General features: G+C 36.9%; 1 protein-coding gene across 27 annotated transcripts in view; it reads left to right on the plus strand.

Moving 5' to 3' along the window:
* PUM2 (pumilio RNA binding family member 2) overlaps positions 1 to 25,486 on the plus strand; it is a 107,635-nt gene that overhangs the window by 18,404 nt on the left and 63,745 nt on the right. For 17 of the 27 annotated variants that reach the window (XM_013996320.2, XM_021087793.1, XM_003125374.6 and 14 more), the window contains exons 2-5: positions 9,188 to 9,256; positions 17,916 to 18,024; positions 22,936 to 23,123; positions 23,694 to 23,863. In XM_013996320.2, the coding sequence (XP_013851774.1) occupies positions 9,206 to 9,256; positions 17,916 to 18,024; positions 22,936 to 23,123; positions 23,694 to 23,863 (518 nt within the window). In that variant the 5' untranslated portion in view covers positions 9,188 to 9,205. Of the gene's footprint in view, positions 1 to 9,187; positions 9,257 to 10,175; positions 10,301 to 11,190; positions 11,265 to 17,915; positions 18,025 to 22,935; positions 23,124 to 23,693; positions 23,864 to 25,486 lie in introns of all 27 variants that reach the window. The other 10 variants (XM_021087794.1, XM_021087800.1, XM_013996322.2 and 7 more) reach the window with 5 other exon arrangements.

Genomic DNA, 25,486 nt, shown 5'->3' on the forward strand with positions numbered 1-25,486 from the left:
GCCACAACAGGAACTTCCCCTTTTTGTAATGTTTTTCCTTGAGCTGTTTTCAGGATTTTCTCTTTGGTTTTCAGCTCTTTCATTATGATATGTGGGGTTTTGGTTTTGTTTTTCCTTTTTTATCTTGCCTGGGGTTCACTGAGCATCTTGAACCTGTAAATCTTGCTTTCATCAAGTTAAGGGGAATTTCTGGCCATTGTTTCTTCAGATAATTTTTCTACCTCATTCTTTCTCTTTCCTTCCCTCCACTAACTTTTCTAGCAAGTTAAGAGAAAAGAATAGCTTATTTGCTATCCATATATCGTGGGGGCGGGGGTTGGCCACCCTGTGACATACGGACTTCCCAGGGATCAGATCAGATTGGAAATCAGTATTGGTCTGTGTTCAGATTTGTTTTACCTCCAACTTACTGTTAAATGCATCCGGTGGGAATTTTTAAAGATATTTTTCAGTTTTAGAACTCTGTTATTTATAGTTTTGCTTTTTTTCCTTGCTGAAATTTTTATTTTTTTCACTTTTTAGCAAGTTTTTCCTTTCATCTTTGAGCACAGTTATAATAGCTGCTTGAAGATCTTTGCTACTTCTAACCTGGGTCATCTTGGGATTGGTCTTTTATTCATTGATTTTTTTTTCCCCCTTTAATCTAGGTCAGACTTTCCTGTTTCCACATGTCTGGTAATTTCAATTGTGTTCCAGTCTTTATTATTAATACATTGAAAATACTCTATAGATTCTGTTTATGTTCCTATGGGGAATATTATTTCTTTTGTTTGTTTTTTGTTCTCATGGAACTCAAACTCCAAATTCCTGTAACTTTTGTGGAGGTCAGCTGCAGACATTTCTACTTAGTCCTTTTAGCCATAATTGGGCCGCTTGGAGTCAACCCCACATGTATACAGTTCATGGATTGTTTAAAAATCTGAGCAGAATTTAGTATAGAATTTATGTACAGTTTGTTTTCCATTGCCTTCATTTTATATTTTGTCCCAAGTTTATGGTTACCTGCAGGAGGGTTTGGTCTGATAGGAACTACTTCTCCAATTACAAGGAAATGTATGAGATTGACTAGAACAGTAACTATATACTTTAATTCATTTTTTTCTCTACAAAATCTTTCACATTGAAGTTGCTTAGTAAAAGCTTACCGAATTAATGGAAAGATGAATGTTCCCTCACTTTGTGAGAATTGTTAATGAATCCAGCTTTTCTAGCAAGTTAAGAGAAAAGAATAGCTTATTTACTATCCATATATCTTCCATATATCTTGGGGGGGTGTTTTTTGGCCACCCTGCTACATATGGACTTCCCAGGGATCAGATCTGAGCTGTAGTGGCCAGCCACCTAAGCTGCAGTTGCAGCAATGCTGGATACTTACTAACCCACTGTGCTGGGCAGGGGATTGAACCCATGGGTTCTCCTGTGTATCTTTTTTGATGTAGTATTTGTTTAGACCTTTGGCCCATTTTTAAAGTGGGTTGATTATTCTCTTATTGTTTTTAAGAGCTTTTGATATATTCTAGGTACAAATCCTGTATCTGATGTGATTTACAAATACTTTTCTCCTGTGGTTTGCCTTTCCTTTCTCTTATCAGTATCTTTTGTAGAGCTTGTTTTTGTTATTAAAGTCAAATTTTTAGACTTCAGTTTTTCTTTATGGACTCTGCTTTTGATGTTGATTAAGAAACTCATTACTGGAGTTCCCATCGTGGCTCAGTGGAAACGAATCCGACTAGGAACCATGAGGTTGCGGGTTTGATCCCTGGCCTCACTCCGTGGGTTAAGGATCTGGTGTTGCCATGAGCTGTGGTGTAGGTTGTAGATGTGGCTCGGATCTGACGTTGCTGTGGCTGTGGTGTAGGCCAGCAGTTGTAGCTCTGATTAGAACCCCTAGCCCAGGAACCTCCATATGCCGCTGGTGCCACCCTAAAAAAAGGCAAAAAATAACAATAAAAAAAATAAACTCATTACCAAATTAGTTCCCTGGTAGCCTAGCAGTAAGGATTCGGCTTTGTCACTGCCATGACTTGAGAACTTTTACATGCTAAGGGCATGGCCAAAAAAAAAACGACCCTCATTACTAAACACAAAGTCACACAAAACTTTTCTGTTTTTTTTAGGTTGATAATGTTGAGTACCTTTATCTGTATGATGAATTTGAGTTAATTTTTATATCAAGGTGTGTATTGAGGTTCTTTTTTTGCATATGGACATCTAATTGTTCAGGTACCATTTGATGAAACAGTTGAAGAGTTCTTTCCTTTCTTTTCCTTTCCTCCCCTCCCCCCTTTTTTGGCTGTACCTGTGGCATGTGGAAGTTCCCAGGCCAGAGATTAAACCATAACACAGCAGTGACAACATTGTGTCTTTAACCTGATGAGCTACCAGGGAACTCCCAAGAGCTTTTTCTAATAGCTATTTTTTTAATGTTTATTTACCCAGCACTGTTTAAGTGTTTTATGTTATATAATTCAGTTTTCATGGCATATCATGTGGAAGCTGCTACTGCTATCTTCCCATGAGGAAATAGAGGAAAAATAATGTAGGTTAGTTGTCCAGAGTTATAGAACTACTAGCTACCAGAATTATAATTTGAATACAATTCTGTCCTCCTGAAGCCACATTAAGGAGTTTGAACTTTGAGTCAAGGATTAAAATACAGGAATCATATGACCAGAGTACAGTTTAGGAAAGAGATGTGTTACATTTTGGAAATTAGATTGTAGGATGGGGAGATAGAGGATTGCAGTATTTTAGGTTAGAGATGATGGTGGTCTGATCAACCAAACAAGTGGAAAATGGATAGATTTGAGAGGTAGGAGGTTGACATAAGAAAGGGAAGAATTAAGTTATAAGTGGACAATAAAAAAGAGTAAGGTTGAAATTTCCTGTGGTATCTTCAGGGAATGTGAGGAAGGCGATAATCGGAAATTTGAAGAGGAGAGAGATTTGGTTTATAAATACAAATGTGGGCGTGAGGTCCTAAGCATTATGCAGTCCTCAAAGCACTGGGGAATGAATGAGATTTCTTGGGATAAATGATGGTATTCTAAGAAACACTAGCATTTAAGATTTGAGTGGAAGATAGGAGTAAGTGAAGAAGCAACTAGACACATAGGAGAGTAAAAAGAATTGTAAGAGAAAGCCTAGCTAACTGAGCAATATTACAGGAAGGGAGGAGTGCTTTGTAGTATCAAGTATTATGCAACTGGAGAGAGAAGGAGAGAGGGGGGGAAGGATAGAGAACTGACTGGGGAAGAGAATAAATGGGATTATATGGTAAGGTCCCTGAATTTGAAGGCAGTGAATTTAGTGGCTTCGTTTTTTTTGTTTTGTTTTGTTTTGTCTTTTTGCCTTTTCTTGAGCCCCTTCCGCGGCATATGGAGGTTCCCAGGCTAGGGGTCTAATCCGAGCTGTAGCTATCGGCCTACTCCAGAGCCACAGCAACGTGGGATCCAAGCTGCATCTGCAACCTTCACAGCAGTGCACAGCAACACTGGATCCTTAACCCACTGAGCAAGGCCAGGGATCGAACCCACAACGTCCTGGTTCCTAGTCAGATTCATTAACCACTGCGCCACGACGGGAACTCCTAGTGGCTTCAGTTTTGAATGGTTTTCTCCAGCAGTACTTAACACTAGGAGGCAAAGAGCCTCTCACTCAAGAAGGTATTAATTGTCATATGAAAGGTAAAAAGCAATTTAAACTGTTAGAAATGCTTAGAAAAATCTGCTTTAGTTTGAGAAGGGAAAAGGATTATTCTTCTTTTTAATTGGAATATGATTGATTTGCAGTATTAATTTCAGGTGTACAGCATAGTGATTCATTATTTTTACAGATTTAACTCCATTGAAAGTTATTACAAAATAATGGCTATAATTCTCTGTGTTATAAGTACAGTGTATCCTTGTTGCTTACCTATTTTATACATGGTAGTTTGTATTTCTTTTTTTAAATTACTCAATGAATTTTATTACATTTATAGTTGTACAGTGATCATCACAACCAAATTTTATAGCATTTTTATCCCAAACCCCCAGCACATCCCCTGCCCCCTCAACCTGTCTTATTTGGAAACCACAAGTTTTTCAAAGTCTGTGAGTCATTATCTGTTCTGCAAAGAAGTTCACTGTATCCTTTTTTTGATTCTGCATGTAAATGATAGCAGTTGATGTTTATATCTAACTGTCTGACTGATTTCACTTAGCATGATAATTTCTTTTTTCAATTTTAATTATTTTTATTTTTTTCTATTATAGCTTGTTTACAGTGTTCTGTCAGTTTTCTACTGTACAGCAAGGTGACCCAGTCACACATACATATATATATACATTCTTTTTTCTCACATTATCATGCTCCATCATAAGTGACTAGATATAGTTCCCAGTGCTATACAGCAGGATCTCATTGCTTATCCATTCCAAAGGCAATAGTTTGCATCTATTAACCCCAAGTTCCCAGTCCATCTCACTTCCTCGCCTTCCTCCTCGACAACCACAAGTCTGTGCTCCAAGTGTATGATTTTCTTTTCAGTGGAAAGGTTCATTTGTGTCGTATATTAGATTCCAGATATAAGTGATATATGGTATTTGTCTTTCTCTTTCTAACTTACTTCACTTAGTATGAGAGTCTCTAGTTCTATCCATGTTGCTGCAAATGGAATTATGTCGTTCTTTTGTATGGCTGAGTAGTATTCCATTATGTACGTACCACATCTTCTTTATCCACTCCTCTGTTGATAGACATTTAGGTTGTTTCCATGTCTTGGCTAAATAAAATGGCAATAAGAACATACATATCAATAATTACCTTACATGTGGATGGACTAAATGTCCCAACCAAAAGACATAGACTGGATGAATGGATACAAAAACAAGATCCATATATATGTTGTCTTCCAAACTGAAAGTGAGAGGATTGAAGAAAATATTCCATAAAAATGGGAATCAAAAGAAAGCTGGAGTAGCAATACTCATATCAGACAAAATAGACCTTAAAAGAAAGAATGTTATAAAAGACAAAGGACATTACATAAATGATCAAAGAAAGGATCAATCCAAGAAGATACAGCAATTGTAAATATATATGCACCCAACATAAGATCACCTCAATATATAAGGCAACTGCTAACAACCTTAAAAGGAGAAATTGACAATAACACAATAATGACAGGGGACTTTAATACCCCACTTACAGCAGTGGATGGAGCCTCCAGATAGAAAATCAACCAGGAAACACAGACTCTAAATGAAGCATTAGACCAGATGGATCTAATAGATATTTATAGGACATTTCATCCAAAAGGAGAATACACATTCTTCTCAAGTGCACACAGAACATTCTCTAGGATTGATCACATTCTGAGCCACAAATCAAGATTCAGTAACTTGAAGAAAATTGAAGTCATATCATGCATCTTTTCTGACTACAGCACTATACGACTGGAAATCAACCACAAGAAGAAAACTGCAAAAAAACACAAACACATGGAGACTAAACAACATGCTACTAAACTACCAGTGGGTCACTGAAGAAATCAAAGAGGAAATTAAAAAATACCTAGAAGCAAATGTCAACAAAGATATGACACTCTAAAACCTATGGGATGCAGCAAAAGCGATTCTAAGAGGGAATTTTATTATTTTTTTTCTTTCTTTCTTTCTTCCTTTTTTTTTTTTTTTTTTTTTTGGTCATTTTGCCTTTTCTAGGGCCGCTCCCGCAGCATATGGAGGTTCCCAGGCTAGGGGTCAAATTGGAGCTGTAGCCGCCCGCCTACGCCAGAGCCACAGCAACACTGGATCCGAACTGCATCTGCAACCTACACCACAGCTCATGGCAACGCAAGATCCTTAATCCACTGAGCAAGGCCAGGGACCGAACCTGCAACCTCATGGTTCCTAGTCAGATTTGTTAACCACTGCACCACGGTGGGAACTCCTAAGAGGGAATTTTATAGCAATACAAGCCTACCTCAGGAAACAAGAAAAAGCTCAAATAAACAAACCAGCTTTACATCTGAAGCAGCTAGAGAAAGAAGAACAGACAAGACCTAAAGTTAGCAGAAGGAAAGAAATCATAAAGATCAGAGTGGAAATAAATGAAATAGAAATGAAGAAAACCATAGAAAAGCTCAGTGAAACTAAAAGCTGGTTCTTTGGAAAGATCAACAAAATTGATAAATCCTTAGCCAGACTTATCAAGAAAAAGAGAGAGAGGACTCAAATCAATAAAATTAGAAATGGGAGTTCCCATCGTGGCACAGTGGTTAACGAATCCGACTAGGAACCATGAGGTTGTGGGTTCGGTCCCTGCCCTTGCTCAGTGGGTTAACGATCCGGCGTTGCCGTGAGCTGTGGTGTAGGTTACAGACGCGGCTCGGATCTCGCATTGCTGTGGCTCTGGTGTAGGCCAGTGGCTACAGCTCCATTAGACCCCTAGCCTGGGAACCTCCATATGCCGCGGGAGCGGCCCAAGAAATAGCAACAACAACGACAAAAGACAAAAAGACAAAAATAAATAAATAAATAAAATAAAATTAGAAATGAAAAGGGAGAAGTTACAGCGGACATCACAGAAATACAAAGGACCATAAGAGACTACTGCATGCAGCTATATGCCAATAAAACAGACAGCCTAGAAGAAATGGACAAATTCTTAGAAAGGTACAATATTCAAAGACTAAACCAAGACAAGATAGAAAAGATGAATGGACCAATCACCAGTACTGAAGTTGAAACTGTGATTAAAAAACTTCTAGCAAACAAAAGTCCAGGACCAGATGACTTCACAGGCGAATTCTATCAAACATTTATCCCATGGATGCAAGGATTCTTCAGTATCTGTAAATCAGTCAGGGTGATAGTACCACATTAACAAACTGAAGAATAAAAACCATGTGATCCTCTCAATAGATGCAGAAAAAGCCTTTGGCAAAATCCAACACCCATTTCTGATAAAAAACCCTTCAGAAAGTGGGCTTAGAGGAAACCCTCCTCAACATAATAAAGTCTATATATGACAAACCCAGAGCTAACATCATTCTCAGTGGTGAAAAGCTGAAAGAATTCCCACTGAGATCAGGAACAAGACAAGGATGTCTGCTCCTGCCACGACTATTCAACAGTTTTGGAAGTCCTAGCCACAGCAAACAGGAGAAAAAGAAAAGGAATCCAAATTTGAAAGGAAGAAGTAAAACTACCACTGTTTGCAGATGACCTGTCGCTGTATCTAGAAAATCCTAAAGATGCTACCAGAAAACTGTTAGAGCTCATCAATGAATTTGGCACAGTCGCAGGATACAAAATTAATACACAGTAGTTTGTATATTTCACTAGCATAATATTCTCTAGGTCCATCCATGTTGTGGCAGGTAACAGAATTTCATTCTTTTTATGGCTGAATAATACTGCATTGTATGTATATACCACATCTTTATTAATCTGTTAATGGGCATTTAAGTTGCTTCCATATCTTGGTTATTATAAATGGAGTTTTTATGAACATTGAGATGCATGTTTCTTTTTGAATTAGTGTTTTCCTTTTTTCCAGTTAGATACTCAGGAGTGGAATTGCTGGATCATATAGAATTTGTCTCTTTTTAGTGTTCTGAGGAACATCTATACTGCTTCCATAGTGACTATACCAAATTACAGTTCCCACCAACATTGTACAAGGGTTCCATTTTTCCACATCCTTTCCAACATTTATTTGTAGACCTTTTGATAGCCATTCTGATAGTTGGGAGGTGATATCTTGTTTTGATTTGCATTTTCCTAATAATTAGTGATGTTTAGCATCTTTTCATGTGATTGTTAGCCATATGTTATGTCTTTGGGAAAATGTCTATTCAGGTCTTCTGCCCATTTAGTTTGTTTGTTTCTTGTCTTTTTAAGGCTGCACCCTGTGGCATTTGGAAGTTCCCAGGCTAGGGGTCAAATCAGAGCTGTGGCTGCTGGCCTTCACCACAGCCACAGCAATGCCAGAGCCTTAATCCACTGAGCAAGACCAGGGATCAAATCTTCGTCCTCATGGATGCTATTCACATTCATTTCCACTGAGCCATAACGGGAACTCCAGGTCTTCCCAGTTTTTTGTTGTTTGTTTTTTGTTTTGTTTTTTTTTTTGGAGCAGGAGTTTATTGATTTGTATGAGGTGTTTAAATATTTTGGATATTAATTCCTTGTCAGTTACATCATTTGTAGATATCTTCTCCCATTCTGTCTTTTTTATTTTGTCCATGGTTTCTTTTGCTTTGCAAAAGCTTTCAAGTTTCATTAGGTCCCATTTGTTTATTTTTGCTTGTATTTTGTTTTAGGAGACAGATCCTAGTTTATGTCAGAGTGTTCTGCCTATGTTCCCTTCTAGGAGTTTTATGGTTTTATGTCTTACATTTAGGTCTTTAATCCATTTTGAGTTTACTTTTGTATATGGTGTGGGGTAATATTCTCTAATCTCATTGTTGTACCTGTAGCTGTCCAGTTTTCCCAGCACCACTTGTTGAAAAGACTCCTTCCTTTCCATTGTATATTGTATTGGCTTCATTTGTTACAAATTAATTGAGCATAAGTGCATGGGTTTATTTCCGGGTTCTCTCTTCTGTTACATTGATCTATGTGTTTGTTTTTGTGCCAATACTGTGTTTTATTTTTTGTAGGGAAAAGAATTATTCCTAAGGAAACCTCTGAATATTATAATTCCTCTCACAGCTGATTAATTAATGTGTTGCTTTGAGGTAGAACTGGTTCACTACTTAAGTATTCTTTTAATCATTGAGATAAGATCTACAAATAATGAATTTCTGAGAAATTTTGAAAAATCTTAACTGAAAGAAGTAATGCAAAATAATTTTGTAGTAGGAACTACAGCATTTTTTTTTTTTTCTTTAAAGATAACTCTATTTTAGTACTTGAGCTCACTTCTGCTGTTCTTTACTTTCCATCTATTCTTTTGCTCAGGAAACTGGTAGGGGTTTCTTTTACCACACAGAATAATCCAGAACCCTTGACCCCAGGTTTTCTGACACACTTTTGTGCAGAATGCTAGCCTGTATTCTAATTGGGAAAACCTGTTTTTATAGGGAAATAGATTCTTGCCCATTTCAGCTCATGCTGTAATATCAGTAAAGCAATAAAATATTAAAAAATTGATGCAGTTCTATTCTAATTTTTCTAATTTTTCTTTTTGTTAACAGGTTTGATCTGTGGATGAAATGAATCATGATTTTCAAGCTCTTGCATTAGAATCTCGGGGAATGGGAGAGGTAAATATTTATCAATACTAAGAATGTGTACCCCACTTTGAGCCATTAAGACTTTTTTTTTAACCATAAATCTTGGAAATAGTGGTTATACCTTCCAAATGATATGGGCTTTTAAAATCTATAGTTGTGGGATTTTCAGCTTTATTAAAAAAAAAACTTTTAGCAATAATTTTGAGTGAGATTGTTTATGTCTGGTTGATTTGATCAACTTGGTTAGGTAATGTCTTATATTTTGGTAATGGACCATAATTATTTAGATTAGAAAAGAGCCTTCCTTGATCTTTGTCCTGTTGTTTTATATGTGTAAGCTGTGTTTGCTTTAGCCATACTAAATAGTTCGCTATTTTCTCTTCCAAAAATTTCTCCTTGTTTATTGTGTGCTTAATAAACTCCTAATCCTCTGCAGGACTCTACTGAAAAAGACTCTTTATCTATTGTCCCATTGCTGTCTGCAGTAGAATTAATTACTTCCTCATCTGACTTCTCATGGATCTTTATACATACTTTATTATGTTACTGATTACGGTTTGTTTTATATTAGTCTCCTCTGTAGACTGTTAGCTTTGAATGGCTAGCACACAGTGGGCACTCTAAATTTTTGAATGGATTTTATCAGTCCTCTTTATGATTTTCATCGGGGCATCCCATTTAACCTCACCATTACATAATTTAAGGCATCAAAAATAGTTTTCCATATACCTAATGAGTATTTAGAAAATTTTAATTGATTATGAAAACCCTTGTGGTCACATTTTTATTTTGTCATGTTCTGTAGTATTAACATAGTGTGGACTTTGATAATAGAAAATAACCATGAATATATAGACCTAAGATGTGTGATTAACTGCTTGCTCCTGGAGATTATTTTACTTTGGTAGACCTTCATGAGACTCACTCCATCCAATGCTGTGCTCTTCAGATGCAGAAAAAGAGTCCAGTCACTCCTCTGGGCCACAAGAGGGCACCCTGCAGCTAGCTAACCCTCCCCTTCTTCAGAACAGCGTTTTCCAAAGAGTTTGTCATTTTCAGAGGACTGATTTAAGGGTGAGTTAAGGTGCTTAAGCATAAGTATTGCCAAAGTAAACTTCTTAGTCCAGTGCTTAAAGTAAAACTCTGGGCCCTAAGAAAATTTGAAAGAAGGAATACTTTTTTAGTTCAAAACCAACAACAAAACAACTTTGCAGATTTCAGTGGCTACAGAGCCGTTATTTACACTATGGGTGAATAAAAAGAAGCAGGTAAAAAGGGCTTTCTTTTTTCCCCTGTTACTTGTTTTCTTTGATCTTTAGAAAGCAGAGTGACATATCTTAAAAGCAGGTTTGAAGAGTGTTTCAGCCTATTTTATTGACAAACCAGAACTTGATTTTTCTTAAGACCAAGAAGGTCCCACCCTTACCTTAATTTATTTAGACTCCCAACACTATGTAGACGACCCATATCTACATTGTGTATATATTTACATTGGCTTTTTTCCCCTCCCTTTCTAAGTAGTATTTGATAAACCCAAAAACTTTTTTTTGCATTTTTAAAAGATGTCATGATCGGAAACAGTAGTTGAGAGAGTTTAGTTAGTTAGTTATGTGGGGGTGGAGGGCAGGGTATTTGAGGTTTTTAGAGAAGAGGCTGGGTTGAATAGTATGTTAAATGATCTAAGCTTAAATCTAAGCTTTTCTTAATGGAGATGTCAGATATGCAGAGTGAAACTAGCTAGGGTGAGGCTGCCTGCATTTTCGGCAGATACCAGATCAGTGCCTCTGTGACCTCCATCTAGTAGAAATGTATTTTTAAATAAGCTGTTATTCACTAATTAAGTTTTTTTCTTAACAGTTTACCAACTAATTCTGTTACCTCTAAGAGAGAGCTAAGAACCTACTCACATTTCTGTCTCTGGGTTCTCTCTCCCACAAGCCTTTCTATCTTTCCTCATCTCACAGGCAGCAGGGAACCTTCTGGGATTTCCTTCTTTGCCTATCTCTCTCTCACCAGTCTTCTCCTCCTTTCCTGACAGGTGAGGTTTTTTGTTTTATCCCAGAATTCATTCATTTTAATAAATTAAAAGCGGCCTTGAATTTCTGGCTCTTGAGTTTTCTAAAATTGTTTGTTTGTTTTTTTAATGTTACATACTTTTCTAATATATTGCCCTATCTCGATTTTTTTCTTTAAAAATAACCTTTACTTATTATGTCATAAGTTGTAGATCTGTAACGTACAAAGCACTGCATTACATATAGTGTTATTTTCAAGTGTACTGAGTGTTGTAGTTCATAATAGCTTTTACTGACCCATCATCAGAAGGGTAGTTTTTTTCTAGTTGTTGATCCAAAATAGGAACAGATTTATATTCATCCATTCATAAACTCATCCGTTCCAATTTTTTCCATACCACATTTTTGTCAAAAGGCCTACCAATTTGCATTATATTGTATGGCTTCAAAAGAGCAGAGCTAATTAATAGGAGGTTGAACTCAACTTCATTAGTATGGTGTTTTAAAACTATACTACGGAGACACATACCTATTTATCTATATGAAAATTAGACAGGAACTTTGTGTGTATATGAGTGTATATATACACTTTTTTTTTTTTTTTTTTTTTTTTTTGTCTTTTTAGGGCCACACCCAGGGCATGTGGAGGTTTTTAGGCTAGGGGTCGAACCAGAGCTGTAGCTGCTGGCCTACACCACAGCTCATGGCAACGCCAGATCCTTAACCAGCTAAGCAAGGCTGGGGATTGAACCTGCGTCCTCGTGGATGATAGTTGAATTTGTTTCTGCTGAGCCACAATGAGAACTCACCATATACACTTTAAAGTAAGGATAAAGAGGCTCCTGCTTGAAATTTTTTAGGGAACCCAGATTTTAATTTTAAATCACCAAGTTAATGTGTCTGGGGAGAATATTTTCTAGCTTAGTATGATAAAGTTTCCTCCTTTCTTTTCCGACACAGTAATATTTAAAGAAAACATTAAAGAAAATTTATGTACTAAGACCCCAGGTAATATGGTGAAGTGAAAAACATACTAGATAGAAGAGTAAGGAGACCTCTCTTTCCTCTCAGATCCACTGCAATGACCTTGAGAAAGACTGGCTTTTTTGAAGATGTAAAAATGTCTTTTTGTATGAATCACATATATCTTTCAAATACATATTTGATCTGAGCTGTTAGGGGTGACTGAAATGGAAACCAGCTGTTTTAAATAGTTGATCATAGTCATGTCTATAAATCCATGTCTTAATTTTGTCTTAAACTTTACCCACTGTAATGAATATCCACATTATATGGTCTGAATATCATGATGACATCTGTATTTATTTTTTTTGTCTTCTGTCTTTTCAGAGCTGCACCCACAGCATATGGAGGTTCCCAGGCTAAGGGTCTAATAGGAGCTACAGCTGCCGGCCTATGCCACAGCCACAGCAATGCCAGATTGGAGCTGTGTCTGCAGCCTACAACGCAGCTCACGGCTTAACCCAGTGACGAGGCCTGGGATTGAACCAGCAACGTGATGGTTCCTAATTGGATTCATCTCTGCTGCACCACTATGGGAACGCCATGATGACATCTTTAAACTGTTTTATTTATTCATTATAGCTAGCAGTGGCCTAGTACCTGGATATTTTTAGAAATATTGATGAATTAAACTGTGATTGGAAAGGACCGTCTTTTATGGTAGTAGTGTAAAGAGAATGGGTCTTAGAATTAAATAGGTAATGGGTTCAACTCCTAATGTTGCCATTTACTAGCTGTGTAATCTTAATATGTAATCCTGGATACTTTATTTAAACTTCTAATTCTGTTTCTTTATGCAAATGTGACTATATTAGGCAACTTTTTTTTATAAGTAGTGCAGTTTCATGGTCCTCCTGGGATACTCAGACTAATAAAGAAGGCAAATAGCTATAGACAAGATTTTTGTAATGAAAGATATTATAGCCCTTTAAAATAATCAGCCATTTAAATGTGCTGGCCAGCATGTTACTCATGTTTTGTAATATTAAAGGATTCATACTTCCAATAGTAAAGACACATAATATTTATGTCTGCTATGTGCTAGATGCTATTGGAAGCAGTCTATGTTATTTTATTCTAGCTTCATAGAAATTCTTTAACAGTAGCTTTATTATTATCCTGTTTTACAGAGAAGAAACTGAGGGTCAGAACTGTTAACTAACTGACCTAATACCATGTAACAGTACTTGAACAGAAGTTTGAACTCTTGAGTGCCTTGACTATTTATAGTACTGCTTACCATTGGAAATGATGACATGTAATAATACTTGCTGGTGATATTAAAGGATGCTGGAAATGGAAAGTTGGAGAACTAGTATGGTTTGAAAAAATTAAGAAATATGTCTTTTATTAACAGCAAAGATTAAAGTCTGGAAAAGCACCATTCTGGAGTTCTAGGGACTTCCCTGTGGTTTCTCTTTTCTACACAGTTATTAGCATCTATGCTTATTTTTAATGTCCCAGTTTGAATGTTCTATGAACAATATAATGTAGACATAGAGCCTTCAAGTCCTTTTAATTCCTTTTTTCTTTTTTCTTTTTAGGGCTGCACCTGTGGCACATGGAAGGTCCCAGGCTAGGGGTTACATCAGAGCTGTAGATGCCAGCCTACACCACAGCTCACAGCAACGCCAGATCTTTAACCCACTGAGCAAGGCCAGGGATTGACCCTGCGTCCTCATAGACATTAGTCAGATTTCGTTACCGCTGAGTGACAATAGGAACTCCAGGTTCTTTTAATTCTTAGGATTATATTAATTTGGTTGGAATGGCGATTTTACATAAGTTTGTATTAGAAAAATTTGAAGTGTAAGTGCACTTCATAGTATGAATTCTAGCAGGAATTTGTTATTTTTTTTTGAGGCAGTATATTAGGATGTTGACTGATTTCTTTGGAGGTGAGAAGGGCAGGGCATAAATGTTTCTTGGAAGAATTAATGGTGGATAGTAGGGGGTGAATTTCCATTTCTGATTTGGAAGGACAGAAGAGTAGATTGATATGAAATGCTGAGTTGCTTGACCTTAGTTTAGAGCTTTTGTGAATTAGGGAACTAATACGAAGGCTCGGATAATGTATTTTATAGATCTTCAAGATCTCTTGGCCCTTGTTCTTTGTAATATACTCCCCTATTTCTGTTACAGTGGAAGAGTCTCCAGGGGCAAAACACTATTTTTGTTGTTCTTCCAACCAGCTTACCAATCTTTTTTCTAAACTGTTCTATCCTGAATCATTAACTTGCCCTGTATTTAGTCCATTTTAACTAAATTCTTGGTCACAAGCTATTAGTTTCTCTAAAAGTATTTGAAATTAGTGTCTACACTGTCATCACCGTTTCTGGGATTGTGCTAAAGGCCTATGTTAGGAAGAGTTAATTTCATTAATTACTAAATTGTTTGCCTGCAGTGATAACTTATAAATGTTTGCAAAATAAAGCATAGCACAGTTCTTGGCAGAAAATAGGCACATTGCATTGAGTGCTTGACATAGACTTTCCCCATAGGTTTACAGTTTGTATTTGAAAGCAGTGATCTATGAACTACTATTACTGCTATAGCACTACATGGTTCTTATCCCAAAAGATTGGAATAGTCTGCTCTGAGATTCTGTTATTTCTACTACCTCAGATTAAATTGTTTCGCTTCCATGTCTGTAATAAATGCTTCTGTTAAGTTGTTATAACTTTATTTTTTTCTTGTCTTTTTAGGGCCATACCTGCAGCATGTGGAAGTTCCCAGGCTAGGAGTTGAATCAGAGCTGCAGCTCCTGGCCTATGCCACAGCCATAGCAACACCACATCTAAGCCACATCTGCAACCTACTCCACAGCTCACGGCAGTGCTGGATCCTTAGCCACTGAGCGAGGCCAGGGATTGAACCTGCATCATCGTGGATACTAGTTGGGTTCGTTACCGCTGAGCCACAATGGAAACTCTTATAACTTTGTTTTTGATGCCTTATTTCCTACCCTAATTTTAATATGAAAACATTTTTCTTTTATGGAGTATGTGATAAAAGCATTATTATTTCAGGAACCATTTTGTTTTGCCTGAAATGGCTTATTTATATGGTACTTCAAAAGGATTAAATTGGATTTTACTGTGAATAAATGTTCAATTATTTAAATATATCAAGTGCAACATTTTAGTGTTGTATTATCAGCTTTACATTCTGTTTGATTATTTACATGAAACTTCTATAGTGAGTTTTTTAAAACTTGCAACAAAAGAGGTTGTATTTTTATCAGGATCTTTCTTTATTAGAGCAGATTATTGTTTAAAATGTCTGTACTTAAGGAGTTCCCATTGTGGCTCAGCTGTTAATGAACCTGACCAGTATCCATGATGATGCAGCGAGGCCAGGGATCAAACCCACATCCTCATGGATACTAGTTGGGTTCATTACTGCTAATCCACAATGCGAACGCCAAATACTTCTCTTTTTTAAAATAACAAGTTGGTTTCCTTTAAAATTAACAGTAATTTGAGTTCCTCATGGTGCAGCAGGTTAAGGATCTGTCACTGTCACTGCTATGGCTCGGGTTCAGTCTCTGGCCTGGAAACTTGTGCATGCCACAGCCATAGCCAAAAGACAAAATTAAGAGTTTTAGTTTAGGGAGTTCCCTTCATGGCACAGCGGAAGCGGTTCCAATAGATCATGAGGTTGCTGGTTTGATCCCTGGCCTCACTCAGTGGATCGGGGATTCAGCATTGCTATTAGCTGTGGTGTAGGTCGCAGATACTGCTTGGATCCCCCGTTGCTGTGGCTTGTGGCGTGGGCCGGCAGCTGTAGCACTGATTCAGCCTGGGAACTTCCGCATGACACCAGTTCAGCCCTAAAAAGCAAAAAAAAAAAAAAAAAAAAAAAGTTTTTAGCAGAAGATCAACAGATTAGGGATATGCCCAGATTGAATTTTTCCCCTCCCTTCAAAGTTGCTTCTCCTGGCTTTTTGTTTGTTTGTTTTTAATTTCATTTGGTATTACTCTCATTTACCTCCTTACCCAAATTTTAAAGTTTTATCCTTTTTATCAGCCTCCCCTTATTTTTATTCATATCCTATTGACTCTCCTAAATGTCTCTCAAATCCATTTTATTTTCTCAGTTCTTTCTGCCAGTACCCTGTTTTAATTCTTGTCATCTTGGCCCTTTTGTAATTCTCCTTAACCATCTCCTTGCCTCTAGTCTATAATAATAATTCATTATTCATGGAACTTGGAACTTGAATTGTTTTCCAAAACATAGTGTCTCTCTTGCCATCCTCTCTTCATTCCTTTTGCTTCATTGTAATACACTGTGTTTTTGACACGTCTTTAAGGTTCCTCATAGTCTTCCTAGACAGCTCTAACAGCATCAGCGTGACCTTCCCACATCTGTTCCTCCACGTCCCACCCTGTTCTACAAACGATGTGTTTTCTCACAGTGCGTGCCTTTGTTCATGATCTCCTGTGTCCTCCCCACCTTTCATTCACACTTTAAACACTCAAAACACAGTCTTATCTCTCAGACCAAATTCAGGTTTCACTAAACTCATTTTATCATGATTAATTCATATTTGTGAGCTCCCTGAAGATAAAATCACCATGCCTTTAAGGAGGCAAACACAGGTGATTTAGTGTGATAAGTATAATATAGAAGTATATACAGGTTTAATTATGAGCACATAATGATGGGCTGAAAGGGGTGGGTTTCTTACAAATGCTTATTTAAAAAGTCAAATGCATGTTTTAGAGCACCAGTCTATTCTTTTTTTTTTTTTTTTTTTGCCTTTTTGCCATTTCTTAGGCCAGTCCCTCAGCATGTGGAGGTTCCCAGGCTAGGGGTCGGATCGAACCCGAAACCTCATGGTTCCTAGTCGGATTCGTTAACCACTGAGCCACAACAGGAACTCCAACACCAGTCTGTTCTTTTCAAACAAACATCCTCAGTCGGCCTCCTCAAAGTGTCAGAGAAGGTAGAGAGGAGAGACCTGGATGAATATTAAAAATCTCATTAGGAATTGGCCAAGTGTGCATTTTGAATAATCATCAAATGGTTATGTCAACACAATTGTTATATGCTTGTGTATGTTACAATATAGGTTGGAGCACAGGGCTTTGAGATTATCTCAAAAAGTATCTAAGAATCTTTCTGTGTGTCGTTTCTACTATCCATGGCTTCCTGATTTGAGATCAATAGATTGCTAGTATTGAGAACCCAAGAAAAATAAAAATTGTGAAGTTCCCACATTGAATATATGAAGTAAAAATGAAAATTTTCTATCATTGGAGCTGTAGGATGGGAAATGATCTAAGGGCAATACTTGGAAGTAAAGGAAAATTTTTAATCATTTTTATAGATTAATTTTACTGTATTATTTATATTAAGAAATTTAGTAAGTCTTTTGAAAAAAATATTGATAAAATCACATGACAGTAAACTTTGAAAAATGTAGAAAAATCTGAAGTTGGCTTTTCAGGTCTGGAGTTGTTAGAGCTAGTTCCCAAGCATTAGTGGGGAGTTATTAACTAGGCAAATTAGGAAATAGATTCTTCTGAATTTTTGTTAGCATTGAAAACTGACTTGTGCTTCTCAGTGGTAAGTTTGCTTTCCCCTATGTTTTAGCTCTTTGTGATTAGAATAAAATTTAAATGTAATATTTTTTCCCTTCCAAATAGCTTTTGCCTACCAAAAAATTTTGGGAACCTGATGATTCAACAAAAGATGGACAAAAAGGCATATTTCTTGGGGATGATGAATGGAGAGAGACTGCATGGGGAACTTCTCGTAAGTTATTGGTGTATGTGTGAGTTATGAATTTGCCCAAAATTTTTTTTAATCTTGCTGCCTCCAGACACTATTTAGAGAAATTTTGTGATATCTTTGAGGATTTCATAAATCATTGTAATGTACATTTTCTTATGTAAGATAACCTATAAGTAATGGTTCACTTACTGATTAGAAATGTTTATCAGAGTAAGATTAAGTTTTTTTTTTTCTTCATTGTTGTTTTTTTTTTGTTATTTTTAGGGCTGCACCTGTGGCATATGGAGCTTCCTAGGCTATGGGTTGAATCAAAGCTATAGCTGCTGGCCTACACCACAGCCCCAGCAACTCAGCATCTGAGCCACATCTGCGACCTACACTATAGCTCACGGCAGTGCCAGATCCTTAACCCACTGAGCGACGCCAGGGATCCAACCCACATCCTCATGGATACTAGTCAGGTTCATTAACCACTGAGTCATGATGGGAGCTCCAAGATTTTGTTAAGTTTTATTTGAAGTTATTTCTGATTGTAAAATTCTGAATTTCCATTGAAAAAGAGCACATTACTTTAACCATAGGCATTTTCAAGCTTAAATTATATTAATGAACAGTGACTAATTTATATAATTGTAGTTCAGTCTAGTTTTATTAGGGTTTAGCCACATCCGCAAAGGAAATAAACCCCTGTAGTAATTTAGAATTCCCAGACATGGAGCAAATTTTGAATGTTTTTTATTTTTATTTATTTATTTTTGTCTTTTTAGGACGCACCCATGGCATATGGAGGCTAGGGGTCTAATCAGAGCTACAGTTGCTGGCCTATAACACAGCCAAAGCAAAGCAAGATCCAAGCTGTGTGTGCGACCTACACCACAGCTCATGGCATCGCCAGATCCTCAACCCACTGAGCGAGGCCAGAGATCAACCCGCCACCTCATGGTTCCTAGTCGGATTCGTTTCTGCTGGGCCATGACGGGAACTCCAGATTTTGAATGTTTTTAATTTCTGTAAGTAGTGAAAAGAGAGTTTGGTCCAAGAAAGTCTGAAAGGAAAAGGAATTAGGATGTAAGGAGTATAACTTACAGGGGTGACAGTATTTATTGGTAAATTAAAGAGCATCGTTATATTCTTAAAATAGTACTGACTGTATTTTTAAATGTTTCCAATTAGTAATATTTGAGAGATGTGCACATGGAGCTTTCAGCATATTTTACAAATAAGTTTTCTATTTTGGTACTAAGTTTGACAGCTTACTAAAGCTGTGCAAAATGATCAGAGTAATATAAAAACATTTCTGAATGGTAATTATCAAATTAACCTTATATTTACAATGTAAATTACTAGATACTTTTTTATTCTCCAAATTATTAAAAAGATTTATAAGTCCTTCATAGTCTTAAATTTTGTAAAGATGAAATAATTGTTTAAAAATTAGGAAATGTGGGAGTTCCCGTCATGGTGCAGTGGCTAACGAATCCGACTAGGAACCATGAGGTTGCGGGTTCGGTCCCTGCCCTTGCTCAGTGGGTTAACGATCCGGCGTTGCCGTGAGCTGTGGTGTAGGTTGCAGACGCAGCTCGGATCCCGCGTTGCTGTGGCTCTGGTGTAGGCCGGTGGCTATAGCTCCGATTGGACCCCTAGCCTGGGAACCTCCATATGCCGCAGGAGCGGCCCAAGAAATAGCAACAACAAAAAGACAAAAAGACGAAAAAAAAAAAAATTAGGAAATGCTAGAAAATTTTAGTAATACTGTTTTATGGTCAAAATCTTGAAAAATTGAAAACTTCGTTAACTACTAAATCATACTTGGAATTTGTTGTTGTTGTTGTTTGCTCGTTGCTTTTTAGGGCCGTACCCTCAGCATATGGAAATTCCCAGCTAGGGGTCCAGTCAAAGTTGTAGCTGCCTGCCTATGCCACAGCCACAGCAATATGTGGTTTCTCAGCTGCTTCTGCAGCCTACCCTACAGCTCACAGCAGTGCCAGATCCCTAACCTACTGAGCAAGGCAAGGAATCAAACCTGTGTCCTCATGGATACTAGTCAGGTTTGTTACTGCTGAGCCAAACGGGAACTCCAGAAATTTTTTTAATTCAACTAATATGTAATATAATATGCCTGGTTTAGAGAGTACAAAGAGAAATGATACATGATCCTTGCCCTCGGGAATTTTTTTTTTCTAGATTGAAATAACCTATATTAGATTGGACTCATAATTTAAATTATTCACTTATTTGAACTAGGGTTCATTTTTCCCACAAAAGGTACTTTTCTTGTTAAAATAAAAATAACATGTGCTTGGGAGTTCCCATTGTGGCTCATTGATTTAAGGACCTAACATAGTCTCTGTAGGGATGCAAGTTCAGTCCCTGGCCTTGATCAGTATGTTAAGGATCTGGCATTGCTGCAAGCTGCGGTGTGGGTCACAGGTGCAGCTCAGATCCGGTGTGTCTGTGCCTGTGGTGCTGGCCTCGGCTGCAGCTCCGGTTCGACTACTAGCCCAGGAGCTTCCATGTGCCGTGGGTGCAGCAATAAAAAGAAAAAAAGAGGAAAAAACCATGTGCTTGAAAACTTGATTTGTAGACATGTTTTGATTTTTGTTTTGAAGCTTGAGTTTAATTGCTTTACTTGCAGGACCAAATATTTTGTAAAGCATTCCAGAGCAAACCATTTTGAGCATAACATGGTAATGAGAGATATTTTCGAGATGAATGATAGGGAAATATTTTTGGTATGTTATATTTGGAGGACAACTAGTACCAGCAATAAAACATTTAAGCAACTGTTTATTCCTGATGTATCTTTTCAGTGTCAAGTTTATAATTTTAGTTAATTCCTTGTACTACCCCCTCTCCCAACTTAACTTTTAGTTGTATAGATAAAATTTTGAAGACGAATTCATCTTTACCAAGAGAAATGAGAAAATTAGAAATGAATGTATTAGTTCACTGAACAAGCATTGATTGAATGACAAGCATGTACAAATACGAACAGTACATTCTTTGTGCTAAAGGAATTATCATTCTGAAATTCTTAAAGTGTCTGTAGGAAATTTTATAATATACATATTTCCTTATCAGCTTAACTGAATTAGTTGTGATTGTTAATTTCATTGTGTTCTCCTGGCACTTTCAGGCCTTTGAACATGCTGATTTTTCTAACCGAAATGCTCTAAGACTAGGAAGAATTGGTGCCCTTTCTTTCTGTTTCCGGTGTCCTGGATTGTTTTTATTTAAGTACTTTTGCTCTATAATGATTGCCTCATGTGAAATTATAGTCTTTTTGAGGTCAGGGACTATCTTTTATTTCTTTTTGAATTCTCCATAAATAGCACAATGCCTAGCATAAGAGAGATAGTAAATCAGCATTTGAACTGTTAATGAATGGATGGGTGAATGATTGAATGAAAAAATATAATGACTCTCATGGATAAAGGTACTGACAGGGAAATGTTTTGATGTGGTTTAACAAAAATTGCGGTCATTTTTAAATTACTGCAGTTAGGAGTTCTCGTCGTGGCACAATGGTTAACGAATCCGACTAGGAACCATGTGGTTGCGGGTTCGATCCCTGGCCTTGCTCAGTGGGTTAAGGATCCGGCGTTGCTGTGAGCTGTAGTGTATATTGCAGCTGTGGCTTGGATCCCATGTTGCTGTGGCTCTGGCGTAGGCCGGTGGCTACAGTTCAGATTTGACCCCTAGCCTGGGAACCTCCATATGCCGCGGGAGCGGCCCAAGAAATGGCAAAAAGACAAAAATAAATAAAATTACTGCAGTTAGTGGAATAATGATTGAGTACCTCTATGATAATTCAACTCTTTTATCATTATTATTATTTATTTATATTTTGGCTTTTTAGGGCCATACCCACGGCATATGGAGGTTCCCAGGCTACAAGTCGAATCAGAGCTACGGATGCCAGCCTATGCCACAGCCACAGCAATAGAAACATCAGATCTGAGCCACATCTGTGATCTACACCACATCTCACAGCAATGCTGGATCCTTAACCTGCTGAGTGAGGCCAGGGATTGAACCTGCAGCCTCATGGTTCCTAGTCAGATTCGTTTCTGCTGCGCCACCACAGGAAATCCTGTCAGATTATAAATATTGCTTTTTCTTTCTGTCACATAAATAGGTAGCAAAAGTATTCATACTAGATGGATTTTTTTTTTTTTTTTTTTTTTTTTTTTTTTTTGGCTGCCCTGTGGCGCATGGGTTCCCAGGCCAGGGATTAGGTCTGAGCTGCAGGTGCAGTTTGCCAGATCCTTAACCCACTGTGACCGACCAGGGATCAAACCTGCGTCCCAGCAGTCCCAAGATGCCGCCAATCCCATTAGGCCACAGCGGGAGCTCCATTTAGACTAGAGGAGGTTTTTTTTAAAATAATCTTTAAATAAGTAGTACTTAGTTTTTACTCCGGGAATAGAAAATTCTTTGCTATTACTAGTTTTTCCAAACCTACTTGTTTGTGTTTATAGTGGTACAGCCATGTGTTCTGAATCTGTCCAGTACAGAACTATGAGCTTGAGAAGTGCCTCTGCCAATTTAGGAGTTATTTTAGGTTTTATCTCTAAAGTTTTTGTTTTCAGTTGTTCTGAATGGTCAATAGAGCATTTTAGTAAGATACTTACAGGCAGTGTAGATTTCAAGTTAGTTTCTGTCTCCATTGACCTTTGGGTTTGACTGTTACTCGCAGGTTTTTACCTGTTTTTGTTTTTTTTTTTAACCAAAAGGCTTTCTGACCTGTATTCTCAAGAGATGTACCCAGGCCAGTGGATCTCATCAGAATGAAGGGAGATCTTTTTATAAAGACTGCAGCAATATTCAAAATATGTGGATTTTCGTTTGCTTTAGTATACTAATTTGTGTACATACATTTTGGTTAGCTTAAAAATACAGGTTTGTAATTATGTCCTTTCTTCCAAACAGACCATTCAATGTCCCAGCCTATTATGGTACAGAGAAGATCTGGACAGGGTTTTCATGGAAACAGTGAAGTAAATGCGATACTGTCTCCGCGATCAGAAAGTGGAGGCCTTGGTGTGAGCATGGTAGAATATGTATTAAGTTCTTCTCCTGCTGATAAATTGGATTCTCGATTTAGGAAGGGAACTTTTGTAAGTATTTTGCATAAAGAAATATTTAAATATTGCTGAATGGTTATTTGGTTATCTTTAAGTCAGTTTCTTTTTCTAGTCCTTCCTAGAGGTGAAGGAGATTTTGTGGCATTTGGTGCTCTTGTTTTCTTCTCTTGGCCACTTCTTAAAATACATGAAATTGTCAAACCACTGGGAATATTTATAATCTTAACCATTTATCAAAAAACCCATGTTAATTTAAAAACATTGTTTTTAAGATTAATATTGCATCTTTGTGGTAGTGCTTGATATGAAAGTTAACAAAACAAAATCATCTATGCATTAAGTAGAATTTTAATCTCATTTGTGGTGTTACTGCTTTTCCAGCACCGCTATAGTTAAGGTTGCCTTAGCCCTTCTGTTATAAATCACTGGTTTGTACTCAATTTTTTGGCCTTTGATAAAAATAGTTGACTGCGAAATTAAGATAAAATAAGATCCAATGCTTTTATTGTTTACCTGCACTATAGTGTAGTTTTAGGTCACCTTATGGTGCCTCTTTTTGTGTTCTATTAATTATTCAGAATCAAACAGATTCTTTTTCCTCAGGGCACTAGAGATGCTGAAACAGATGGACCTGAGAAAGGAGATCAAAAAGGCAAGGCTTCTCCATTTGAGGAGGACCAAAACAGAGATCTTAAACAAGGAGATGATGATGATTCTAAAATAAATGGCAGAGGTTTGCCAAATGGAATGGATGCCGATTGCAAAGATTTTAAGTAAGATTTTAACTTTCTCAAGAAGAAAAACATATCTCTTTAGGGATTATTGCTACTAGCTGATGTAATTGATTTAGACATTTTTCCAATTTTGGTTTATTTCATTTCCCTTTGTGCCTGTTTTAATCTGGAGGAAGATTTAAAAATTTTTCTTAGGGAATAGTAGTTAATGATTATGAAATATCTGAAACAGTGCATTCCATTGAAGGAGTAATGTTAAAGCTGCTGTTACCTTTCTATTAATATAGTAGTCTAAATTTTAACTGTTTCCTCCCTGATAAAATTTAGAGAATTTTAGGTTTAATCTGTGATTTTTCTTGGCAAACTCTTCTTGGGTTTGCTCTCAAGTACCTTTCTGTAGTTTCCTCTTCCTTCTGTCCCTGTATTGCAAATCCTATTCCCCATCCTTTATCTCTTGTTCTTGGAAATAAAGAACCATAATAAGCTTAGAAGATATGACCTTTCTTCTTAAATGAGTTTATGCTAATACTTAATATTCCTGAGATTAGGAAGGGGGGAACATGTTAGAGACTTCAAAAAGTTAGTTTTAAGTTCAGTTGTAGATTTTTTTGTTGTGTCTTTATGGAAAGTTAAATAAGTGTTTCTTTAGCCTTCGGTGGTCTTAGATTAGGCAGTGCACATTTATCTAAATATTTGAGAGTTGTTTCTTCATACTGATTTCCTATCAACAGTTAGATGCTTTGGGGCCTATACTTGAAAAATGAGCTGTTTCTTTGGAATATTACGAACCATGGAATCTCAGTTAAGTGAGTTATAGGTACATGTGGGTGGTTTATTTTTACATTTATTGCATTTAATTATCAAAAGCAGAGTAAAAATTCTTAAAAATAGTGCCATTCGTATCTGTTCTAAATTCAAAAAAGCATCCAAAACCAGTAAACCTCTTTGGACAAGAAATAAATTTAATGCTCTTCAGTTTGTTTTAGAACCTTATCCTGATTTTGATCTTCTACTATTACTTAATCTGTTTAAGTCAAGGGCATGCATTTAAAATTGAGTTGATTTTGAACCCTTCAGAGTATGCATTTATAATTGAAGTGTTAACACATCATTAACTATAGCAAGAAAATAGCACCACTGATAGCATAATAACTTTTCTATTGTATCCTGTACTTTTTGCTTTGTTTGAGTTTTATATGAAAGGCTGTACTTCTCCATGTTAATATGAATTTTACATTAAATAGCATTCTAATTTGATTCCGTTAAGTTTGGGGTGTATATTTAAAATTGTTTATAAATTATTTTAGATACAGTATTGTCCTTAGCTATATAAAAACATTCCAAATAGCTGTGGTCATATGGTCATTATGGCAGTACATCTTTATTATATACATTAACTGATATATCATCAACATGTATATGTTACTGGAATAAAACTAACAAGAATGAAAGAACTATAGCTGGCTTTCTTTTTAAATTGGTTGATTTTTTTTTTTTTTTTTAATTTTTAAATTTTTTTGCTTTTTAGGGCCGCACCGGCAGCATTTGGAGTTTCCCAGGCTAGGGGTCCAATCAGAGCTACAACTGGCAGCATACACCACAGCCACAGCATTGCAGGATCCAACCACGTCTGCGACCTACACCACAGCTCATGTCAACGCC

This window comes from Sus scrofa, chromosome 3 (genome assembly GCF_000003025.6).
Source record: "Sus scrofa isolate TJ Tabasco breed Duroc chromosome 3, Sscrofa11.1, whole genome shotgun sequence".
In the NCBI taxonomy this organism is placed as follows: domain Eukaryota; kingdom Metazoa; phylum Chordata; class Mammalia; order Artiodactyla; family Suidae; genus Sus; species Sus scrofa.